General features: G+C 30.7%; 1 protein-coding gene across 2 annotated transcripts in view; it reads left to right on the top strand.

Moving 5' to 3' along the window:
* Positions 1 to 22,736, top strand: part of LOC116765652 (mucin-2-like) — a 34,256-nt gene extending 11,520 nt beyond the window's left edge. The window contains exons 2-7 of one of the 2 annotated variants that reach the window (XM_032655212.2): positions 2,217 to 2,352; positions 19,474 to 19,540; positions 19,649 to 19,716; positions 19,931 to 20,107; positions 20,362 to 20,725; positions 20,950 to 22,736. In XM_032655212.2, the coding sequence (XP_032511103.2) occupies positions 19,474 to 19,540; positions 19,649 to 19,716; positions 19,931 to 20,107; positions 20,362 to 20,725; positions 20,950 to 22,379 (2,106 nt within the window). In that variant the 5' untranslated portion in view covers positions 2,217 to 2,352 and the 3' untranslated portion in view covers positions 22,380 to 22,736. Of the gene's footprint in view, positions 1 to 2,216; positions 2,353 to 19,455; positions 19,541 to 19,648; positions 19,717 to 19,930; positions 20,108 to 20,361; positions 20,726 to 20,949 lie in introns of both variants that reach the window. The other variant, XM_061521874.1, reaches the window with a different exon arrangement.
* The last annotated feature ends 290 nt before the right edge of the window (positions 22,737 to 23,026 follow it).

Genomic DNA, 23,026 nt, shown 5'->3' with positions numbered 1-23,026 from the left:
TAATTATATAAATCTATGTATTATAGAAAATTTTCCGATAGCAAATAAATATATAAAGAGAAAATAATATAAATAAAGTAACTTTCTGTACGCTTCCGTAGATCAAATGTTATACGAGCCGATTTGAAGGTTTCTAATACCTAAAATATCAACTCTTTCGGTATAAAATATCTGTAAGTCTTGAAAATTAAAAAAAATCACTAAAACGCTTACAAATGATAATGAAGTTTCAGCGCAATTATAAGATTATTAAGACATTGTTTCTTCGTGCGACGCGGAACTTATACGCAGAGCCTGCTCAAAGCCTCAATAGTCGTGAAGGTTGTATGTACCTTATAAAAAAATGATCATAGTTACAAAAGAACAATTCGCTCCACTAATGGATATAATTGATAATTGAATTTCATATTCGGCACATAAATGTTAACCTTGACGTAACTAGCCAATTGAAAAATAACGAAATGAACTAACTACTTATATGTCTATATATAATGATTAATTATTTATATGCTATAAAAATTACGGTAATTTACAAATATCGGTTCTCACTTTAAATCAATTTTCTCTATTGACTTTGCAATGTTATAGGAAATCATTTGGCCTCAGTATTATGATGTTTATACAAGCTTGTACCAATTATAGTCTTGTGACTTGTGGCATTAATATAATGTAGAGAGAATTCAATACTAGAATAGTTTTAAAACTAAATTAATTTTGTCATTATAAATTTTTCTAATTATTGGGTCTGTTGTAAGAAATAATCATGGTCAAAATTAACAGATAAAAGTTCCTTCTATACTCTTGGGCACACTCGTTCAATCGATAACAAATATGATTAATTTGTTGCAATAACTTAGTTTACAACGAAATACCTTCGTAGGAGTCAGAGAACTAGCAATTATTGTATTGTTATTGGCTATTATCAACGAGGCCAGACGTGCAGTTCGCGACCCCGCACCCGCCTTGGGCACAAGTTTTTTCGTCCGCGCAGCAAAAAATAAGACACGCTTTCATTTCAACTATCACAGATTTAATTATAACAATATCTTGTGCCGCTTAAATTATTAATATCACTGTCAGATTGTGGTGATTGATAAGGCGTTACTATGTAGTTCTTAATTAATAATTATTCGAAAAAAAAGATATTGAAATTGGAGTTTTATAATAACTTAGACACACACGTTTCGTCTGTAGGAACGCTGTGTGACCTTCACCTTAAAAATATGTTATCAAGGCGATAAAACAAACCGATTCGTAAAACGCATCTCATGAAAAGAATGTAACCATACAACCTTGTATCAATTTAGACGACATTTCGTTTTGTCGCCAAGCACATGATTTGTCAATAATACGAATATTTCGCCAATTATATCATCTCGCTTGCCTTTAAAGAGGCGCAGCCGATATTAAAGTAAACCGGTCGGATGACATTTGACTTATAAACTCTAACATTCACCAAAACATATTTAATCAAGCAACTCACATAATGTACCGGAATTCCTTAGCTTGATTTATAAGAAATCGTTGAATATGTTCAATAAAAACGACAGCAACATCACTATTAGGATATTCATTAATAACTCTGATGTATAATTAAATACAACATTTTCTAAAATTCAGTGTTTTAAGTAATTATTATTGTGAAATATTTATAAATAAATCATAAAGTAATACAAACAGAAATCATTATTGCAATTTTATCGTTCTTTAAAGTCTGTAAAGTCCCCAAAATGACCTATTACGTAAATATTGACCTTTCATGTCGGCAAAATGTTAAAAAGTTGCTTCAATATTGTATGATTATGTACCTTTATATTATTAGAGAATACAAAAATACTAGTCAGAATAGAAAAGCTTTCCTTCTGTCAGCACGTTTTCTTTTTTGATATCTATTTGCCAATTGGCAACAGTATTGTTTGCATGTGGTCTACGCAACAGATTTATTATCACTAAAAACTATGCCCTAAAATTTTCACTCCAAAGAATTCTACACATAAAAACTAAAGGAAAAAAATATGACAGGGTTACAATAGCTTTTTTTGAAAGTTATATAAAAACCCACTTTTTTACACCTTATAATTTTCATCATTAAATACAAGACACTTCCATTCAAGAAAATGTACAGAAATATATGATATAAAAAACAAAATTATTTTGATATTTTTAAAAAAAGAACATTATATTCAAGTCTAAGTTTGGTGATTATATTGTTCTAGAACATGATCTATTGGATGTGCTGGAGATAAGGTACACATGACATGAGGTAGCAGACGACACCATGCAGGAAACACCGTGAACTACCGATTGGCGTTTTTGTTGTTGACTGGCACTGCTTGTTAACTGGCATCTGAGGTAAGTACAACTGTAATTAATATAAACAAAAGAATAATCGTAGGAGTCTGTATTTGGTTTTATTGGAATCGTAAAAACAACGTCAAATATTGTAACATCTCCGTTTCACACTTCAGTTACATGGACTGTTGCAAGTGCTCATTTCCCGACGATTTACACTAATAACTACAACTATGAACAAAAAGCTATGCCCCCATTTAGTTGAGAGAAACTAACACGCTTGTATGCCAAGGCCAACGGACAAATTGATATTACAACGGGCGAGAGTTTGCGCATAGACGCGCTTGCGAATTCTCCTTTTGTCACGTTTTTATGACAGCAACTTACAATTATAGCTCTTCTGTAAACTCATTAAACTTAGCGCAATAGGCTGTAATTAAGAAAGATATCGTTGTTTATAAAGGGAACAGAACATGGATCTTGATGTCTATATTTAAACAGGTCAATGATCCGTCCTGTACTAAAATAAGCCGAGGACGCTAATGGATGATAAGACTACTGTAATAATCTACAGTCACTTTGAAATATGACCGTCCCTCACACAGACTTAATCAGAATCGAGTTCTTCAATCCCCGCATAATAAATAATTTTGTGGACGTAATGACTTCATTTATTTGAATATAATCTATTTCATTATTATTTAATTATAATAAAGCTACTATTATTTATTATTGAAAAAAATATATACCTTCGTAGTTTATTTTAATTTAATAATTATTCTTCTATCGTTAAATTAAGAGCAGGTGAAGATATACTCAAAAGAATCCCAACAAACAGAAAACCTTCGAGCAACCATTTTTACATATCTATCTTTTTCTTCCAATTAAAATTTTTAGTGTCTCTTAATTAATTTATTTTGTAAAAATGTCCAATTAATTCGATCATCCAATCCCAATACATTATAAGATTTTATAGAATTAGATAGTATCATTACTTAACCATCATTATAAATTGTTACATAGATACATTCAGTACAAAATGAATATCGATTACGCATATAGTGTAAATCATTAGGATTAATAATACCATCATTATATTACATACACAATTAATATTGAATTGTTATCAATGACACGGAAAACATTTTTAACCTTTTCTTTTTTTCGTCAGTGACATCCATCTTTACTCTCTTGACAAACAAAAAGTCGTTAGCGTCTTTTATTGACATAGAACGCGCCCAATTGCATAATTTTGTATGTATAGCTAACATCGTGCAGGTCTTATTATAACTATTCAATGAATATAATATGTAAATTTATTTCAATTATATCTAACAATAAAACCAATTTTTGTCAAAATATAATATTCTCTTTATTGGACATAGAATAACTTAAATAAGAAGTTTGAATAAATTAGAAATCTTTTTCATAAAAAAACTTTTATAATTCTCAATCCAATATCTGTGAGAGTGTAAAAGGAATCTTGCAACTGAATTACACTTGAACTTATGCCAAATAAGAAATCAAAATGCTAATACATTTACAGCCACAAATTGCAATATAATAAATCCACATCAATCACGCTAGCCGTAACGAATGTTTACTAATGATACGCGAATGAACATAGTCCAATCAGATATTCAAAATGAAAATGCATTTCAATATCTTTTAATATCTAATGATTCTTTCATTACATCTGAAATCCCTTGATATTAATGATATATTGAAAACGATAATCTATTTTATATTAGATTTAACCCACGCCCATCATAATTGTATTTTAAATCAAATTACAGTTCCTCTGTAGCCGTTATTTCTATGACACATGTATTAAAGCCACAACATTAATTTTTTCACTAATAAAAGCTTTTCAATTTATAAGAATAAGCCTGAGATCTAGATGATTGTACCTATTTTTAGTTGATCGCTATTTGCGATAGAATTTATTTTGAAATTAATTTCAAACAGATGTAATAAAGACTTGATGGAGGAGTAGAACGAGATGAAAGGAATTTAGTTGATAATATGTATCTCCAACGACGTTATAACTCTTTTTTATTCTCAATACAAAGCATGTCACGTAAAAATTTTGGTAATGAAAGAATTAGAAACAATTGAAAATTTTTAATATGAATTTTTAAACGTAGAAACAAAAATAAATACTTCTCGTTTGCGTGACTTTTAATTTTATAAGACAAAGGATTTATAATATACTTATTTCACAATTTTCCAATCGTCATTTATTCCCCTAATAATTATTACAAACTTATATAAAACATGTTTATTTGTATGTATAATAAAAAATAATCGACAATACACAATAATACGTTCCTCAACTCACTTTGAATAAATAAAGACATTTTTTTTTTGGTATTGCCATTTAAAAAAAAATTAACCTTCTTAATTTCTAAATAAATGATAATGAATTTTTTTTATTTTTTTTAATCTTTTGCATTATAAGTTATATTATATGACACACATTTTGATATGTTACTTCTAAAGTAATGATTATACAATTAAATCATATTCTGAAATCAGCGTAACTTGAAAAATTTACAATAAACAGATTTATAAGGGACTTTTTATTATGGTTTTAATTTGTTTTTACATCAAGAGTTTCAAATAAGCGAACGGCCAGACAATCATGATTGTTGTCTACCGATTTTTATGCAATAGGAGTTTAGTTAAATAAAAATATGAATTATTCTGGTACTTAATATTAATATTACTATTATATACTAAATTGATAGGTTTGTCAAATCGTTTGCTTTCGTCATTTTAATATGACAGACATCATTAATGTAATATTTTTCATTAACAAATTAACATTTATAAAATAAACAGAACAAAATATCAAAAAAGGTAAAATAACAGTGTATGTTTATAACTATTTTTATGGAATAATTTATGTAATTTTAATTTATCTGTATTGTCTATGAATTTATAATTTGTGAAATTTTCGTTCACAGCTTTTACCCTTTCTTGATATTCTTGGCTTTCAAAATTATTTTAATTCATAAACAATAACGCATTAAAATAATTTTAGGCACTCATTTACAATACACAGAATATATGAGTAAAAAAATTATTTAACTTCACAGCACATAGTTCGCAACAAATACATAAGTTTCTTCTAAGAAAGTTAAGAGTATCAAAAATATCTTTTACATACCATAAATGTTAAAGAATGTTTAGGTTTATAGCAAACAGAAAAATACCATATAATTAAATGCAAGGATATTATCATAATATGACTGTAAAAATTATCATAATATTAAATGTAGAATAAAATACTAAAAGATAAGTTTTATTTAAATCGACCTTGAATTCCGCACGGCTACTGTTCCAGAACCGGGTTCATTTCCAAATAGATGAAGTAATTCATGCGCTCACATACTAGTTAAAATAAATAAAAGTACCATTAACTGTGTGGCAAAAGGACCTTGCAAATCAATAACATTATTTATAGCACATATGAATGTATCTGTAAGCTACTCAAGAACCGTTTCCACTCATATAAACGAATCAATTGTAGCATAATTAAAAGTAGGTAATATTAAAAGGTTTAGATGCGACCGGGGCACTAAATGTCAAGGGCGCAGTGACTTCGAGCGGTTCACATTAACTTCAAACCAATAATAGTTTGACCTCTTCGGATTTCTTTATAATTATAGTATGCTATATTTAAAAATACTTCGGATTGATAAACTATGTTATTATTTTATTACACCAATCATATTAACTAAGTTTACACAATAAATCAACAGCATAATTAGTTGAATGTCAAAATATCAAATATACTACGAGTATAATGTTGAACTTTATTTTTGTAGGTAAACAAAATAGTGATATAGTTTTCCTTAAAATAATAATATGTATGTCTGAACGTTGGAAAAGGAATATTAATGGATTAAGATTGTACTGAATATCATTTATTATAATGTCCTTCTCGAAAACTTACTCGTGATTCGAACGAATGTTGACCCTCGTTAATTACTCGCGTTGACATGCCTCGGGCAGATTTGAATGTGTTACAATTTAACCGAGCTAAGATATTATAAATGCTTTACATAAATTCAATTCGAAATATATATCACGATTGATTTTAAAACTTTTAAAGCAGTTATCCTGAAAAATAGCCTTGTTATATAAAATATATGGACCTATTTATTTTTCTTTTTGCTTACATTCTATTAAAATAGCTACTGATATCTCGATACAACAAAAAGTTGTTAAAAACAATGATGTTTTTTGTATCCATAATGGGTGTTACGATGAAAGTAAAAGTTACTCCGCCTTGCATAAGTAGACTTGGCCTGTCTATCGTAATGTAGATTGATTGGAGTCAATATAGATTTGACAGCCCTAAATCAGTGTTTGAACAAAATAAGAGATGGCGTAGAGCTGTCTAAGTGATTCTAGTGTTAAATCATTTTCATATGTATAAAACGCGAATGAAAATATGTTGATGCATATAAAATTTAAACAATAATCGATTGTGAAATATATTATGAAACATTACTAATAGTCTTTCTATTACTCGACGTGAAACATCATAAGATTCATAATAGCAATTGTTAAATTATATTCTACCTTATATTCTGGTGAATAAATATCATATTTATAATTCTTACAAGGACGTTAAATAAACTATGTTAATATCTCATCATGTTTCAATTATAATAATCCAATTGTTTCGGGAGTAAAGCCAACAATAGAATACATATAACCAAAAAGTGAGGACCCCATATGAATACTAATTTTGATACAATTTTACGTAATAAGAGTATTCTATGTAAACGGAATGGCGGTAAAAGCTGGTTGAGTGCGTTCCAACGTTGTGCAACATTACGCAGTACTCCGTCACGCGTCAATCGCAAATGCCTGCTATACAATTCTCTATTGGACCCCAGACGTCCTCAACAGAATGTACGACAGTGCCAACATATAGAACCTAATCTGTTGGCACTAATACAAGTAGGTCGCAACCTTTACACCAACGCCCTTGTTCGGAAGACTTCACCCCACCTGTCCGTATCAGGTTTAATATAATTAATTTTATTGAGTGTGCGATAGTGAAGTCGAGTATCTATCGTGTGTCGAATACATCAAAATACGGATGCATTACCAAATGTACGGTTATATAAATTCAATTTGGGTATCAATTGCACAAAATTATTATGAAACTTATAGAATTTGGGTGGCATTTGCGGCTTATTACAAATCAAATTTCCGGCACATAGTCAATATTAAGTTATATCAAACTAAGTGAACACGATTTATGTTTTGTATTAATCTCATGATCAGCGTTTGTGTGGAATTGCGGCCTTCTTCTGTAAAGGTATAGACGTTCGTCTCTGCCCTTGGTTTATAACGTTGATTTCCAGCGACGCGGATAGCTTCGCTCCACCCACTAATTTGTGCATGTTTCATCTCAGATGAATCACTAAATCGTTCTTATGTAAGAATAACTCAATGGAGTGCATGATATGTTGGTCCCAATTTTAATGCAGCTTAAGAAAACTCTTGTTATATTTTTTTTATAAATACTTACAAAGTGGTATATAGATTTCAGCCTTTGTTTATTACTTACCTATTAGTAAATTAATTTTTAAGTTGAAAGACTTTTTGAGGTGGAACTAAAAATACGAGTCTTAGCATATAAAAGTGAGTGTCTCCAAATATTCTGTTAGAATGTTCCGGCAAACGAACGAATAATAATTCGAAAAGCTTCTTTTATAATATTTAAATTTAAACTGTTGTATGCGCGTTGCATAATTGTCTCATAGGTACTTAAAATTCTCTAATGTTGCTATGGGCCGGATATAAACTAGCCGCATACACAATATCGTCCCGTTAAAATAACTATAACCGAGACTGTCGTAATATAACACAGAAACTTAAAAATTGTAACTCAAAGTGAAACAGTCGTTTAAATTCGTACAAAAAATTATGTTCTAAATAAATAAAATGTACATATAACTTTGATAATTTACACACTAACCAATACTTTTTGCCCTTTTATGTTGCACAATAAGATGCTTTATGATATTTGATCCGAACGTATTTGAAACGTATGTAGTCACACAAAAGTCACTTCATAGAGATTAATCACGGCCGGTTCAATGACAACAATTACGAGTCATTAACAATAATTGCTATATGACTGTGCTTAACAAAAACAACTTTCACCATTGTTTATTTGGAATTTTTTAAACTTTAGTTTATTGAACAATTTAGTTTATCTGGCTTTATAATGTAAGATTAACATACTATGAACATAAGTTGAAATATATGATTGTACTAGAGCGGGAAAGTGCCTCAAATACATATATACAAAAACAGAAAATGCCTTTTTTATTTTATCGATCATTATATTAGATGGAGGTATAAAAGGTACAGGGGTAATATTCGTATTTAATATCAAAATACAACGTTTGTTAATTATTTAATATTATAAAAACTGAAAATTTCTTATAAGGTAGGTTTCTTATTGTTGTAGGTGGTAGAGTCTAGCTGTGGTCAAGTTACTGCAGCTCGAACATAGGCTAGCTCGACCGGGAAATACCACCCTCTCACAGAAGGTCGGCGTGAAGTAGTCTTTAATGGCTGCTTTTCGTCCGATGAGTGAAGGAGCCGGTTGCCCTTTCCGACCTTTTCCTACCCCTTCTCTGTTCCCTCTCTTTCCCACTTTTTCCTTCCTCTCTTCCCTAATCAAGGATGGCAACACATCCGAAAAATTAAATTGTGGATGTCCAAGGGCGACGGTGCTACCACCATCAAGTAGGCCCTCTTCTCAGTTGCCCTCTTTAGCATAAAGAAAAATTCAGTTTTTAAAATATCCTTTGTTTCATATTGCAAACATAGGTGATATTAATAAGGTAATCGAAAAACTAAAATTCAAATAAGGGGTTTTCCAATAGGGACGCTTGAACTTTGACAGCTGATTGCGGCCATGTTGTTTGAGTGACAGCTGTCAAATGCAGTGTGTTATATTCATTCCATCCTCCCAAACCACCATGGCAGGTTACAGTGTCGAGCAGCACGTGCAAATCATAAAATTGTTTTATGAAAATGGGTCTTCAGTTCGAGCAACGTTCCGCGCACTTCGCCCGTTTTACGGTCGCGATGATCGTCCTGCCGAGTCGACTATCCGTCGATTGGTGGACAAATTCGAGTCAACCGGGTCAGTTAACAATCAGCCGGTTCCCGTGCGTCAACGTAACGCGAGATCTGCCGAGAATATCGCCGCTGTGCGCGACAGTGTCCTCGAAAACCCGCGGCAGTCAATTCCGCGTCGCGCACAGGAACTCGGCCTTTCGCAGACGACAACTTGGCGAATTTTGCGTTGTGACTTGAGCCTGCACCCGTACAAGATCCAGCTGACCCAAGAGCTCAAGGTTAATGACCATAGACAGCGCCGTGTGTTCGCTGACTGGGCATTAGAGCAGTTGGAAGTTGACGCCGATTTTGGCAAAAAAATCATCTTCAGCGACGAGGCGCATTTTTGGATGAATGGCTATGTCAACAAGCAAAATTGCCGTATTTGGGACGAGACCAATCCACACGAGGTTCACCAAGTGGCAATGCACCCGCAGAAAGTGACTGTTTGGTGCGGATTTTGGGCCGGAGGCGTGATTGGTCCGTATTTTTTCGAAAACGATAATGGTGTGGCCGTCACCGTCAATGGTGAGCGATACCGGTCGATGATAACCAACTTCTTTTGGCCTGAAATCGAGAATATGGATCTGGACAACATGTGGTTTCAACAGGACGGCGCTACGTGCCACACAGCACACGCTACGATGGAAGTTCTGCACGATCAAGCGCCCTTAATGGAAAACCCTATATATTACAGATCGACATATTTCATCTCGCCTTTTCGTGATCACTGTTGCTGCAATGTAACCGAAACGTCAGGAGTACGTAGTTTAAAATAATAAAAAAAACACGGAGTAAATCCAAAAATACTAGTTTGTAGAACTTACAGCATATATTTGAACATATTTCCATAATCTATATGAACCTAAACAAAATATCAACCCAATTATTCTGAGACAAGAAGAACGCGAACAATATAAGATAATCTAGAAACCAAGTAATAACTAAGTAGGCTAAAATTTGACATGTAATTACAAGTTGAAGGGAAAATAAACGTAAAACGATCTAGTAACGTTCGTCTATCATCTTCGTGATGCTCGCAATTAAATAGTCGTGAGCCTATTACATTACGACATAGCACCAGATTATAAACAACTGTATGCTGGTAACGGTCCCAGTTTCTTAACCGTTATAAAATTAACGCTAAAAATCTTACAATTTAATCGTATTGTTCAATTAAAAAATATATTTGAAATCGGTTAGGTGTTCTAGGAAAGAAAAAAATTAAGACAAGTTTTTTCTTTGATGCGGAAATTTATGGCTTTATGCTTTATTCATATAATACATAACTGAGCATAACACGGGCATAACAATTTTAAATATGCAAGATAATATTGATCGTATTGTGCTATTTAAATGTCAGACACATATCTGGCCGTGATTCATGACAATGTGTTCATCCGGCATTTAAAAAGAATGTTCTAAAAGTTTTACATGGAATGACCCCGGATTCTACTAAAACAATTGCATATATAAACGAATGGGTTCTTAGAAATTTGAGCCATTACTTAGAAAATATCATAAAATGTCCTTCATTTATCCAAACGGAACATTAATTTTACTTAAATAAAGTAATAAAATGTAGTATTGACGCAATTATCGAATGTAAAAAGCAGATAAATACAGGAAATGTCACAGTAGAAGTACCACATTATTATCATTGCAAAAAATTCCATACATTATCACGTAATGCTCATTCTGTGATCTTATTTCAAAAGAAACAATGTTTAATGCTGATGGAACGCCTGAAAACATATAATTACAAGTGTAATTTAAGAAATAATTAAAAGTAATCTAATTATAGGGATAAAATACTTCAAAATTCTCCTTCTGAGCGCACTACAAATGAACAAAAATTCGGAAGACCCATGTCGGAAGGAATACAACTAAACGATTTCTTCACAACGGCCACGAAATTAAAGGTCATGGGAAACGGTTTGTTGGAATAAACATAATATAATGACAAAATAATTCTAATTACTTCTTCATAACTATATATGTATGTAAATCCCTCTTAACTAAAAACTGATTCATCAATATTAAATTCAATTTCATATAATTTAAATTTAACTCTACGCTAATATATTAAGTACTTTGTATGAAACAAACGAATAATTACATTTATCATTATATAAATGAAAACATATATATATATATATATATATAATTATATAATGACAATTTAAACACCTTACCGCATCATATAAAGGATTTCAAATGCGTGTCAAAATTTTAATACAATCGGTATTTACTCAACGATTCTTCACAGTAAGTTATATCTGTACTAAGTTACAATCGTTGATAACCTTACGTAATTATATTTAAATCCTCACAAAACATACGATTTTGCTTAAGTAAAATGCAATGTTATTGTAGAATTTTTCATTTTAAATTGCTGTACAGATAATTGATTTTGTTTTTAAAGAACCTGAACTTCTTTAGAAAAACATCGAAAATAAAGAAGTCGTTTAGATGACTTTATCTATTTTTATTATTTTATACAATAAATTCAACGATAATTACATTTATAAAACTTCTAATAGCGCTCAATGTATCGTTTGATTACCATCCCGTCTAGACATTGATTACTATGTTCAAAGTTTTTTACATCGTATTTTTATATCTACACAGAATAAATTAAATTTAGTTTTGAATTTGGTAAAATACTCTGACATATGATTTATTTTTCAAAAATAGAATTTCATAAACTTCAGAACTTCTGTTTGCATTGTCTCATTTGAATCGGTTACTTCCCAAAAATAGCTACGTATAAAAATCTAATTATAAACAGAAGGTAATCCAAAAAAATATATTCATACTTTATAGTGTTACTACTAAGAAAACATAAAGCAAACTGTAAATGCCAATTGTAAAACAGCTTTATTATATATATATATGGCAATTGGTTATGTTGCAATAATAAATGCTAGACGCCATTTGAACACTTACCGACAATATTAAGAATGCTTTCCATTTAATTATGTAGCAAAGTACATATGTACACATATTATATATTATTATTTAAATCGATTTCTTTATGTTACACTTCCTTGTGACTAAGTACAAAATAATACATTATTCAGTTCTATAAAAACTGTATGTCAATGGATGTTGTAAAATTCTTATAATTCTTACTAAATCATTGCATCCGCGAGCAACTTCGTGTTATTTTTTTGGTGAGTAAACAATAAACAGTTCGAAGAAAAAGATACTCATGCTGATTTTGAGATATTTCAAAAAGGAAGCAAACGTTTGTACCAAATACGGTCCTATTAAAAGTATGGCTATTATAAAATCCTGCGGACGTGATTACTCCCACGAGTCTACAACTTTCATTCCTACTTTTTAACCTTAATTCAGACGTAATTGCAATCTACACGTACGTATATACTTACTTAATGAAAAACTAACTAATCCTAGTGCACTCTCTGGTATGTTGTAGCTATAGTATTTTGGACATCACTGCGTAGAAAGGGTAAAGAGAATTATCAAATAGATTATTCAATTCAATAAATTAAAAATTAATACAAGAATATTACAAGTAAATTCGAATCTTTTACGATTCAGAACACATTCAATTAGGTATTTAGGTAAAATGCTCTCTATGATAATATATTTTTTTCAATATATAGTATATAAAGTTCTCCAAACATAATATATCATACTAAATTTCTGTTTTCTGAAATCCTTGCAATTGACCTTCAATTACAATGCATAGAGGAAAGAAATCGTATTTGATAAGTACAACGACCGTAATGACAAACTCGGCTAGACATACAATCAACTCCGATTACAGTTTTAAGAAATTCTTACAAATTGCAACAACATAAATTAAGGTAGAAAAATAAATGTAATGAATTGCTTTCAGCAAGCTAGATTGCACAGATAATGATATGAAGGGGGAGTTAACATTTTAATGAAATGTACGTGCCACGGAACATTCTTTGGTAATATAAAGAGGATAATAAATAAGTGTATCCTGTTTGCTTACAACGGATGGAGCGTGGTTGAGACTGAGTCATGTCAATCGTGAGTTCGAACTAATCATTATCACTGCTATCCTGTACTGTGTACAGTTAGTGGGAGATTGTTTTTACAATTTAGCAACACACGATACTCAGACAGTTTCATTTACATTTTTCGCTCATAAATAATTAACGATATAAATATAAAATTATTCAGGAGTAAAAACGATAACATGTAAGGTGTAAATGTATACTAAAAAACTTATATATAGAATACTATACATAAAGTCATGCAATAATGCAATGGACTTATCGTTATAACATCCGCAAATACCTGAATGTTTCTCTTTTATACGATCAAGATATACGTTTTCGCAATGTTAAATTATAAAATAAATCTTTATAATCCTTAGATTCTAATAGTTGTTTCTATGTGCACATAAAAGAGTGATGTGGTTTTAAAAAATAGACTGCAGACTCTACGTAGGCTTGTTATCTGATAAGCTTAAAAAAGGACGGTATTCATGAACTGTAGTTAAATGAGCTTTATATGGAAGCGATATCATTTGGCACGCATCGTCTGTTATTAGCCTAATTGAGTCGTGTGGAGGTGGACCTTAATTGCGAATTGTGAAATGAAAAAATATATAGTTTAATGTCTTTGAATGTTATATAAACTTATGAAACAATTACGAAGATTAATAAAAGAAACAAAGAACATTTTCATATTAACTGAATAAATTAATTGAAACAATAACAAATTATTACCGAAATACGATTATTTTTTAACCATTTAAATTTATATATATGATATTTTAAGTCGTTACAGATCTGTCTTAATATTGATATATCGTGATAGCGAATGGATTCATAATCATTGTAATTTAATAGGCTGTTTTTATATTACGATTCATCATTGACTTTATAATACAATCATTTAGCATGTTCAGTTTTATAAAACAAGAACTAGTGTTGAAATCAGAACAGTGTCGTGCTTGTCTATCAACATAAATGACTTTAAGTATAATATAAAATGTAATGTGTCACTTTTAATTAATTTTAAAACGAAGATTCATAGAGACGTTTCAATGACTATATATATATATATTCAATTAGTACACTTCATTTATTTGTCTCGCATTAAACCACAATGTTTAAGATTCTTACAAAGTTCAAATTAAGTTAAATCATGACAAACAGGACGTAATGTGAAGAAACGTGTTATACAATCACCAATCGCCTAATATTATTTAAGAGTTATGCAAATCTCGATCATGTTATAATTTTTTATGTATGGCCATTTATATACGAGCTATTAACTTTCTTTTTCACTCTAACACAAGCTATAAAGATTTCCAACAATACTACTAATACAATTTTAAACCTATGTATTTTATTTAAAAAATCAATAAATTTAGTTTACGCTTTACAAGTTTGATATCATTTCACGTGCTGTCTTGATATCATTATTTTAATATAGTCAGTAGCTGTGGTGAAGCTTCAATAATAACTGACCGCTATAAACAATTCACTACTATAACGGACTTGAAACACAGTTAACATTCAATTTAAAAAAAAATCCTCACTTGCATATCATTTGAATGCTGATTTTTTAGGATAAATATAAATATATGAATACTATTGTTTTAGTCGTGGTTTGACTCTTAGTGCAAAGGGGATGGAATAAAGAAAAAGAAATTTAGGTTCGTGCTATTTTCAGGTTACATCTGCAAACATAAAATATTTTATAAAAAAAATTAACTAGTTCTGTAAAATTAATTCAGAAACACACATATACACGCGCACGCTCACAGAGGAACACAGACATTCGCATCCGTAATTTTAGCGTGATAATGTAGGTTAAAAGTGATATATTTTATAATTTATAACAGAGCATACATTCCAATGGTCTAGCTAAGACAGAGCCTATTTCTGAAATTACGCAACCGACAATTTCTTACGTCTAACGTAAATATTACTTAATTTTGAAATATAATTATCATCCGCTGGTTAATGAATATGTATTAACTGTATAATACTCAAATAACTGCCGCGTATAAGTTATCACCGTAGTCATAGAGATTAGTTTCAATTCAAAAAGCGTCAGAAATTTTAATGTGTTCTTAAATACTTACTTATGAATTCCATATACACTAACTAAAGATTCCATATTTGTATACGTAATAATTACTAATGATTATTTCATTTCTATAAACATTTACAAAAAAAAAGATAAGTTTTTTCTGTACATTTTAAAAAGATATATTTACTCGTAAGTACTTATTACGTTTTAGTTATTAACACAATACATCTTTATTCTATTCAAGATAATGAACTTTTATGAGTGTTTTTTTTTTTCTATTTATAGAGATTTATAAATCAAATAGATAAAGTTTTATCTCCGTAAGTTTTATTTCGTTTGTGACATTTTATTCAAATTGGCTTATTGGTGTTTTTTTTTTTTTGTGATTCAGTACCTAACAAACACTTCAACCCTATTTTTTTCTTGACAATACATAATCATCATTTGTTCTGTAAAACAAAAAAATATTAAAAATAAAACTGTGATTTTTGATTTTTACTAAGTGATTTTAAAAATAAAATCATATATATATAATATAATCGCGAAGTAAAATGTCTTATCTTAAACATCTTCTCACGAAAGTCTTTGATATTATTAAACGAAAGAACAAACAAAATATCTTCTTTGATAATATCAATTTGTCGAGCTCAGTGCGATTTTGTCTTTTGCTCCAATTTCGTGCTTCAGCCTTAGAAGGAAGCCACGCCTTAGGACATAGTAGCAATGCTGCAATAGCTTTCACAATAAAGACTTATATTAGACAACCACCTAAAGACAACAACGAACTACAGTCAATAATTCTTGCAAAAACCTTCAGGTGTTTATTTTATCATAACAAACTTAATTTTTCCGTCACAACACTTTTTACAAAAAGGAGGCAAACAAAGAGTCAATTGAGAATAATGATGACAAATTATAAAATAGCAAATGTGTCGATATATATTAATTTATAAAATTTCTTAATTTTAGAAATATATGTGTTCAGTACATGTTTTGCATTAAAAACGTTTTCCTTTCTCATTCAACAACCCTAGTTATAATTTGCGAGTATTTATCAATGAAAAGCTAATAATCCTCCATTTGTAGCAATACACACTTAGTATAAAAATACTCTATTATTGTAATTAAAATAAAATGTTGGCTTGAATTTGAAAGTCTGTTTCGTAATTGTTGTAATCTTTTAGTAACGTATTAATAGTGTTACAGTTTTAATGTTCACATTTTACATAATTTTTATTAGCCTCGTTAAAGCGAAAAAAATTAGTAATACTGGCAATGTATACTTTCTCCATTTATAATCTATAATCAAATTTACAGAATGTCATATCAAACTATTATTATTTTTTAGCTTATACTATATATCTCCCTAATAATGGGGCAAATATTCCAGTCACACGGGTCAGTGACCAAGTGTTTCTGGGGAGTGAAAAGTCAGTCATCTCATTATCAGATTCCAAAAACTTACCTACTTTCCAATAGGTATTTAAAATAGCAACTTTTTGCATGGTGATGTATGTGAGTGGTGGTAAATCCAGAATTTTTTGGTAATGCAGAATGTGATTATTTTATATATTGTTCGTAGGCATGTTATGGGACGGTAGTGTGATGGATCATGGGTGTTTTGGCTTTTTGGTAGCATACAGGTCAAACCAGTTGTTATAAATTTGGAAGAGCAGCTCTACAATTAATTAAGTCTAAAATTGTTTTCGTTAGAATATCATGTAAGGACGTAAACTTTTTATACCAGAAATTATGTATCTAGTCTATTTCACCAGCTTTCAAATTTTTCGTCTGCTTTAAAACTTCAGTTAAATATCTAATTTTAATTCTATAAATTCCATCTGTTTCATATCACCCCAATTCTGATTCTCTTCTTCAATCCATTTTGCCTGTAAATTGTGGTCGTTCCCTTTTTCCCAAATCCCTGGCTAGTAGTTTTTAAGTTCATCTTTATTTGGTATTTGTTGTTCATTGTTTGTACTATTCAATGATGTATAGAAAGTTTTTTCGTGGATACAATAAAAATTATTGTTGTGTTTTCTATTAAGTGCTTTCGTGTATCTTTCAAGTCTATATGCTTTCAAAGATAGTTTCTGCTTAAGAGTGTCTATATATTCTTCTGGTTTCTTGTTTTCTTGTACGTGGATAGTGTGCAATTTCGTATTTTTTAATATTATCTCTACTTTGTCTATTAGTTTTTTTAGATCTATTGCCTTTTATATATTCAGTTAAGCTACCAATGTCTGCTCTAAGCTTTTTAATATCGTTTTCTAATCTAAATTCCCAAGCTGGCTTATGATTCTTTTTCTTCTGTATGCTTGTATCTTCTACATTTCCTAGCTCTAGTTAATAGCCAAGTTTTGTTATTATTACTAAATCAGAACAATATATTAATGTATGTAGATGTTGTAAGTCGGAATCCAATGAGAAAAAAGTAGATAGTATACGAATATTAAAGGTGTAAATAAGACCATAAAGTACTTTACTCTCTTTTAAACGCGGTCATTTTAGTCGGGTGTCAGGATCAGTACCTTGAAATTTTGTAAGTGCTGTTTCTAAAAGATTCTTTTCTTCTTCAATGTTTTCTTGTTGTGGGATTTCTAAGCTTAGAGTGTATTCTATTTTTGTGTTGTGAACTAGTCATGTCAAATTGTCAAACAAAATGTCTGTGTAGAAGCATCAAATTGTGTAATACTGCAAGTTGTGGGGCTAGTAACTATAATATGTGTCTGAATGGTTATTGTGATTGTGATTGTGAATAAAGAAGATGCGATGGTGTATCTGTTTGCTTGTTCAAATCCGTTTCCCTTCTTAATTGTTCAGTAATTTCCGAATTAAGCTGCGCTATTTAATCCTTACTTATTAATTTAATTCTAATTATTACTCTTCTTAGATTTGCGATACGTTGTTGACTTACATTCCAATCCGGATATTGTGTTTAAAATTCAATTCAAAACACAATACTGGAGTGTAAAACAGTTCTATTAAAAAAAAAAGGATATTTAACTTTTGTAATCTACTTAATAAAATATCAAATATACGTTTTTGTGTTAATTAAGTGTTCATGTTTGGCTAAATATGCATGTAATAAATTTATAAAAAAAATCTTCATAATTTTTAATCTGTATAAAAAAAAATCCAGTGTAAATTGTATACTTCATTTATAAAATAAATCACCTTCTGCCAAAGTTCGTAAAAGTGGAGCATTTTAACATCGAAACATATAATTGTTTTCTTATGCAATTTGTATGAAACATATTGGAACAATTCATTGTAGATGGCTAATTGTAAATGTCGAAATGCTATTGTTATTTTGTGATGCGCGTGCGAAAATTTTGAACAAGCCATTGTTGGATTTATTATTATCGCAACATTATATCGATCTCCGTTATTAGAATGAAGTACTAGTAAACATTGATTACAAGCTGGGACTTTAGAAAACTGATGGTCTAAATTCTACATAGCAATGTTGGAATCACTCGACAACAACGAACATTTTATGTAATAAGGAAATACATAAACCTACTAACTTCCAAAACAAAGAACCATTTCCCTGTAACGTTACATTACGTACTAAAATAACAATTACTTGTCTTCTCTTGCAAAAGTTACAAATGATGATAATTATAAACTAAAAAAAAGAAAATAATATGGACTCTTTGATTTTATTATGGGTCAATAAATTCGACATTTTGAAACGTCCTATAATAATTTCTGTTTAAAATATTCACTATTAAACTATTGTACTATTGGTACTTAATGGAATTTCTTCTTAAAACACTATAAACAGATTTCACAAAGATAATATCACAAAGAACTTTGCTACAAAATTTATTTTATTTAAATAATAAACATACTTTTAGCAATCGAAAACTGTAGATAATAAAGAAATGTATTTGAATAAATATAATTTATTTTTTTAATAATTATAAACAACAATAATAATGTTCATAGTATATTTTTCTTCCACAGATGCGGCGGCAGGCTCGGTTTACAGTCGGCGGCACGCTTGTAGCGCGTACCGCCTCTGCTTTACAAGGTAAATACATTAACACGTCTATTGTTTATATTACAACAAGACAGTGATGTAAATTACTCGGTGTCCAAATTATTGCTAAATACAATAATTTCATTTATATCGTTTCAGTTTGGCTGTGGTTGCTACTGTTTGTTTTTCAAAATGAATTCCGGATATCAGGGTCCATTCAACCAGGAGTAAGTATTAAAACATAATATTTTCTATTGATTACTAATATAAACATTGCACTGTACTGAATAGGCTTTAAACATAAGATTAAATACAGTAAAAAACGATAGCATCCGACAACGGCGGTGCTAAATGTCATTGACAATAATATCCGTACGATAACCAAACAATAAAAAATATATGTCTAATGCCCAAATAAACATATTCCGATTTTTTTTACAGTATTTGGACTTTGACAACCTCCCAGACACGAATTTCACATGCACTGGCAAAGTGATTGGGGGTTATTATGCTGATTTGGAGACTTCATGTCAGATGTTCCACGTGTGCACCGTCGGTCAGCACGAAGAACCTATGGATATCAAATTCCTTTGCCTCAACGGCACTGTGTTTGATCAGGTACGATCACATTTTCGCATTGGCTGGTATGGTGATGATTTAAATTTATTTAAATATATCAATATACAGAGACACTTTCCATTCAAAATTATTTGTTTCTTGATTTAATCACATTAAAAAAGATACTTATACTATTGAAATAAAACTTAAATTAAATCAAAAACAGATTGTATTCATTCTTTGTAAAATAAATTGAAATGATATTGCTGTTATATAAATGGTGAATATTAAAACTTCTATTATTTACATTCCAGGAAACGAGAGTCTGCGAAAGAGTAGACGAAGTCGACTGTACAAAGTCTGAAAAGTTCTATAGTTTAAATTTAGAATTGTACGGAAGTACTGCACCTCCCATTATACAACCTGAAATACCAGAAACTAAATTACAACCAAAACCTACAGAATCATCGAATACACAAACATCCAATAAACCCACCACAACCGACCTATCAGATCCATTTACTAATGACTTGTCTACTATACCTGATAAGACACAAAATCAGTCTTCGGAAACCATAGATTCTACTGAAGACCCAATCCAGGAAATAAAACAGGATGATAACAAAAATTCTGCATCTTACTCCAATTTGCAATCTAAACAAGAAGAAAATAAGAAAGGTAATTAATACAGGAGCATGTGATGAAATAGAAACAAAACAATATTCAGTCACATGAAAAGAAAAACATTTTATTCACATGACATTTAAATATATGGAAATGCATCCCCTACAAAAGCTTATATGTGAAAATTTAGAATGTCTTTTAAAGTGATATTAACATTAAGTCACAAAAAGATATAAATACGAAAATAAAATATTATATCCAAATATCCGTGATTACAGATTATGAAGAGGATGATGACAGTATCGATGATGATGACGTCGAATATGAAGAAGACATCGCACCGCCTTTGAGTTCAACAACTGCTGAAGGAATCACTTCTACATCTACCACAACTCGAAAGCCGTCAACGAGCCAATTGCCACCACTATCGACAGTGTCACCATCGTCGCCACCCACTCCTATACCGCATTTTATTACTTCGTCTACGCCATCTATTTCTTCTTATTCACCTCAAATACCCTCAATAAAACCATCCATAATACCGTCATCAACTTTAGACCCTTCATTACTTTCACCTCAAGAATTTATATATCGGCATCGAGGTCCAGGATCTGAAGCCATATCCTTTCAAAGACAAAGTTTTCGTCCGGCTGATGGCATATATATAACTCATGCCCCGCCACAGCAGTTTGACCATTTCCAATACGAATCTTCAAGAACTGCACCTCGCCCATCACGTCCAGTGCCATTTGTGCAGCGTCCACAGCCGACGCCTTTTCGTCCAACTACAGCTGATCCACGAGACCAAATATTACGGCCTGGTCAAAGTTCACAATCTTCTGAAAGGTTAGAAACTACAGTGAAACATCGCCATCAAAATTACCCACAACATTTACCCCCGCAGCAACCATTACCTTTTAATCCATTTTATTATGATCGCAAACGCAGTGAGGATTCCAGCCAAGAAAATGAATCTTCACTATCAGCAAGATCTGTACCACCCCTTACAGTAACAGAACGTAATCTGCCCAAACCAAAAAGCCCACCACGTGTTATAGTGACGGCTAGTGCATCTGTAAGCGACAGTAACGGCAAAAGGTTGAACTATACCGTCGGTAATGTGGTTAATGCAGTTAAGCCAATCGTGGCAATAAACTACGATGATTATAAAGAATCTGACCTCATATTTGACCCATTCTTTCTCGATGTGCCAAAACTACAATCACGAAGGAAGACTAGATCAAGTAATATTAGAAAAATAGTTAATGTCCCAATGACAGCAACCATGTCTGCAAAAAATATTAAAGAAAAGGTTTTACCGACAATTCATAAGGCGAAACCTATTAAAATGACTTCAACTTCTACAACAACCACAACCACAGCAGCCTGGAATCCCGAGGACTATGTTGATGATAATTATGAACCACATTCATATTATATTCCACCACCTCCACCTTTAGCAGTGTTAGTTACGGATATAAAAATTATGAAACAAGACAGATTATTGAACGATGTTATTGGGATTAAATCGAATTATAACAAGGTTGACATATCCAAGGAACAAGCCAAACCGACGTCTTCTATAGCGCATGAAATCTCTAGTCAAAGTGTGGGTACTGAGGCTACTTTGCCGGTCACCTCACCGATTCCTATCGAGGCTCCCGCTTGCATTACTTCGCGCTCTTCTGACTGTCGGATTCGTGCCTAATATTAGGTCACTAAATACATAGATAAGTAGTCGCATATTTAATAGGTAGTTAAATTAAATAATTTGGATTGATTCCTTTTGCACTTAAAGATTTTTTCAATTAATAATATTTTATTTCATTATAATTATGTTGCAATGCATTTTGCAGCCTATTGTTATTTATTTAATATAATATGTATAAAATATATCTATATTTAAGAAATATCATTTCTTATTGTAAATAAGACCAATCAAAAATTAAAATCACCACATAACAGTTGTGTCCGATATAGTATAAAACTTTATTATGTTAATATTTATAATTAAAAAATCTTGTAAATATGTATGTATAATAAAATAAAGAATTTTTTTTTATAACTTTTTTATTTCATATATACTAAAAATGTTGCCTCAATCCAAATGCCATCAGTATGTATTCACTATTAGAATCTTTTATTTATTTTGTAATGCATGCATTTACATGTATGCAATTTGCTCAAATTAAATTTACAATTCAATTTTGCAGCTATCATCAACGATTGAGCTGGAATTATGAAAGGACGTTCAGTGATGATGACAATGTATGGTTAGCTTCGTGACATCATTTTTAACTTAACATGACAGCACATTAACGACTATGGAATGAGTTTTTTTAATTTTTAGTGCAT

Source organism: Danaus plexippus, chromosome 11 (genome assembly GCF_018135715.1).
Source record: "Danaus plexippus chromosome 11, MEX_DaPlex, whole genome shotgun sequence".
In the NCBI taxonomy this organism is placed as follows: Eukaryota; Metazoa; Arthropoda; class Insecta; order Lepidoptera; family Nymphalidae; genus Danaus; species Danaus plexippus.
This window is presented reverse-complemented; position numbering and strand designations above follow the sequence as displayed.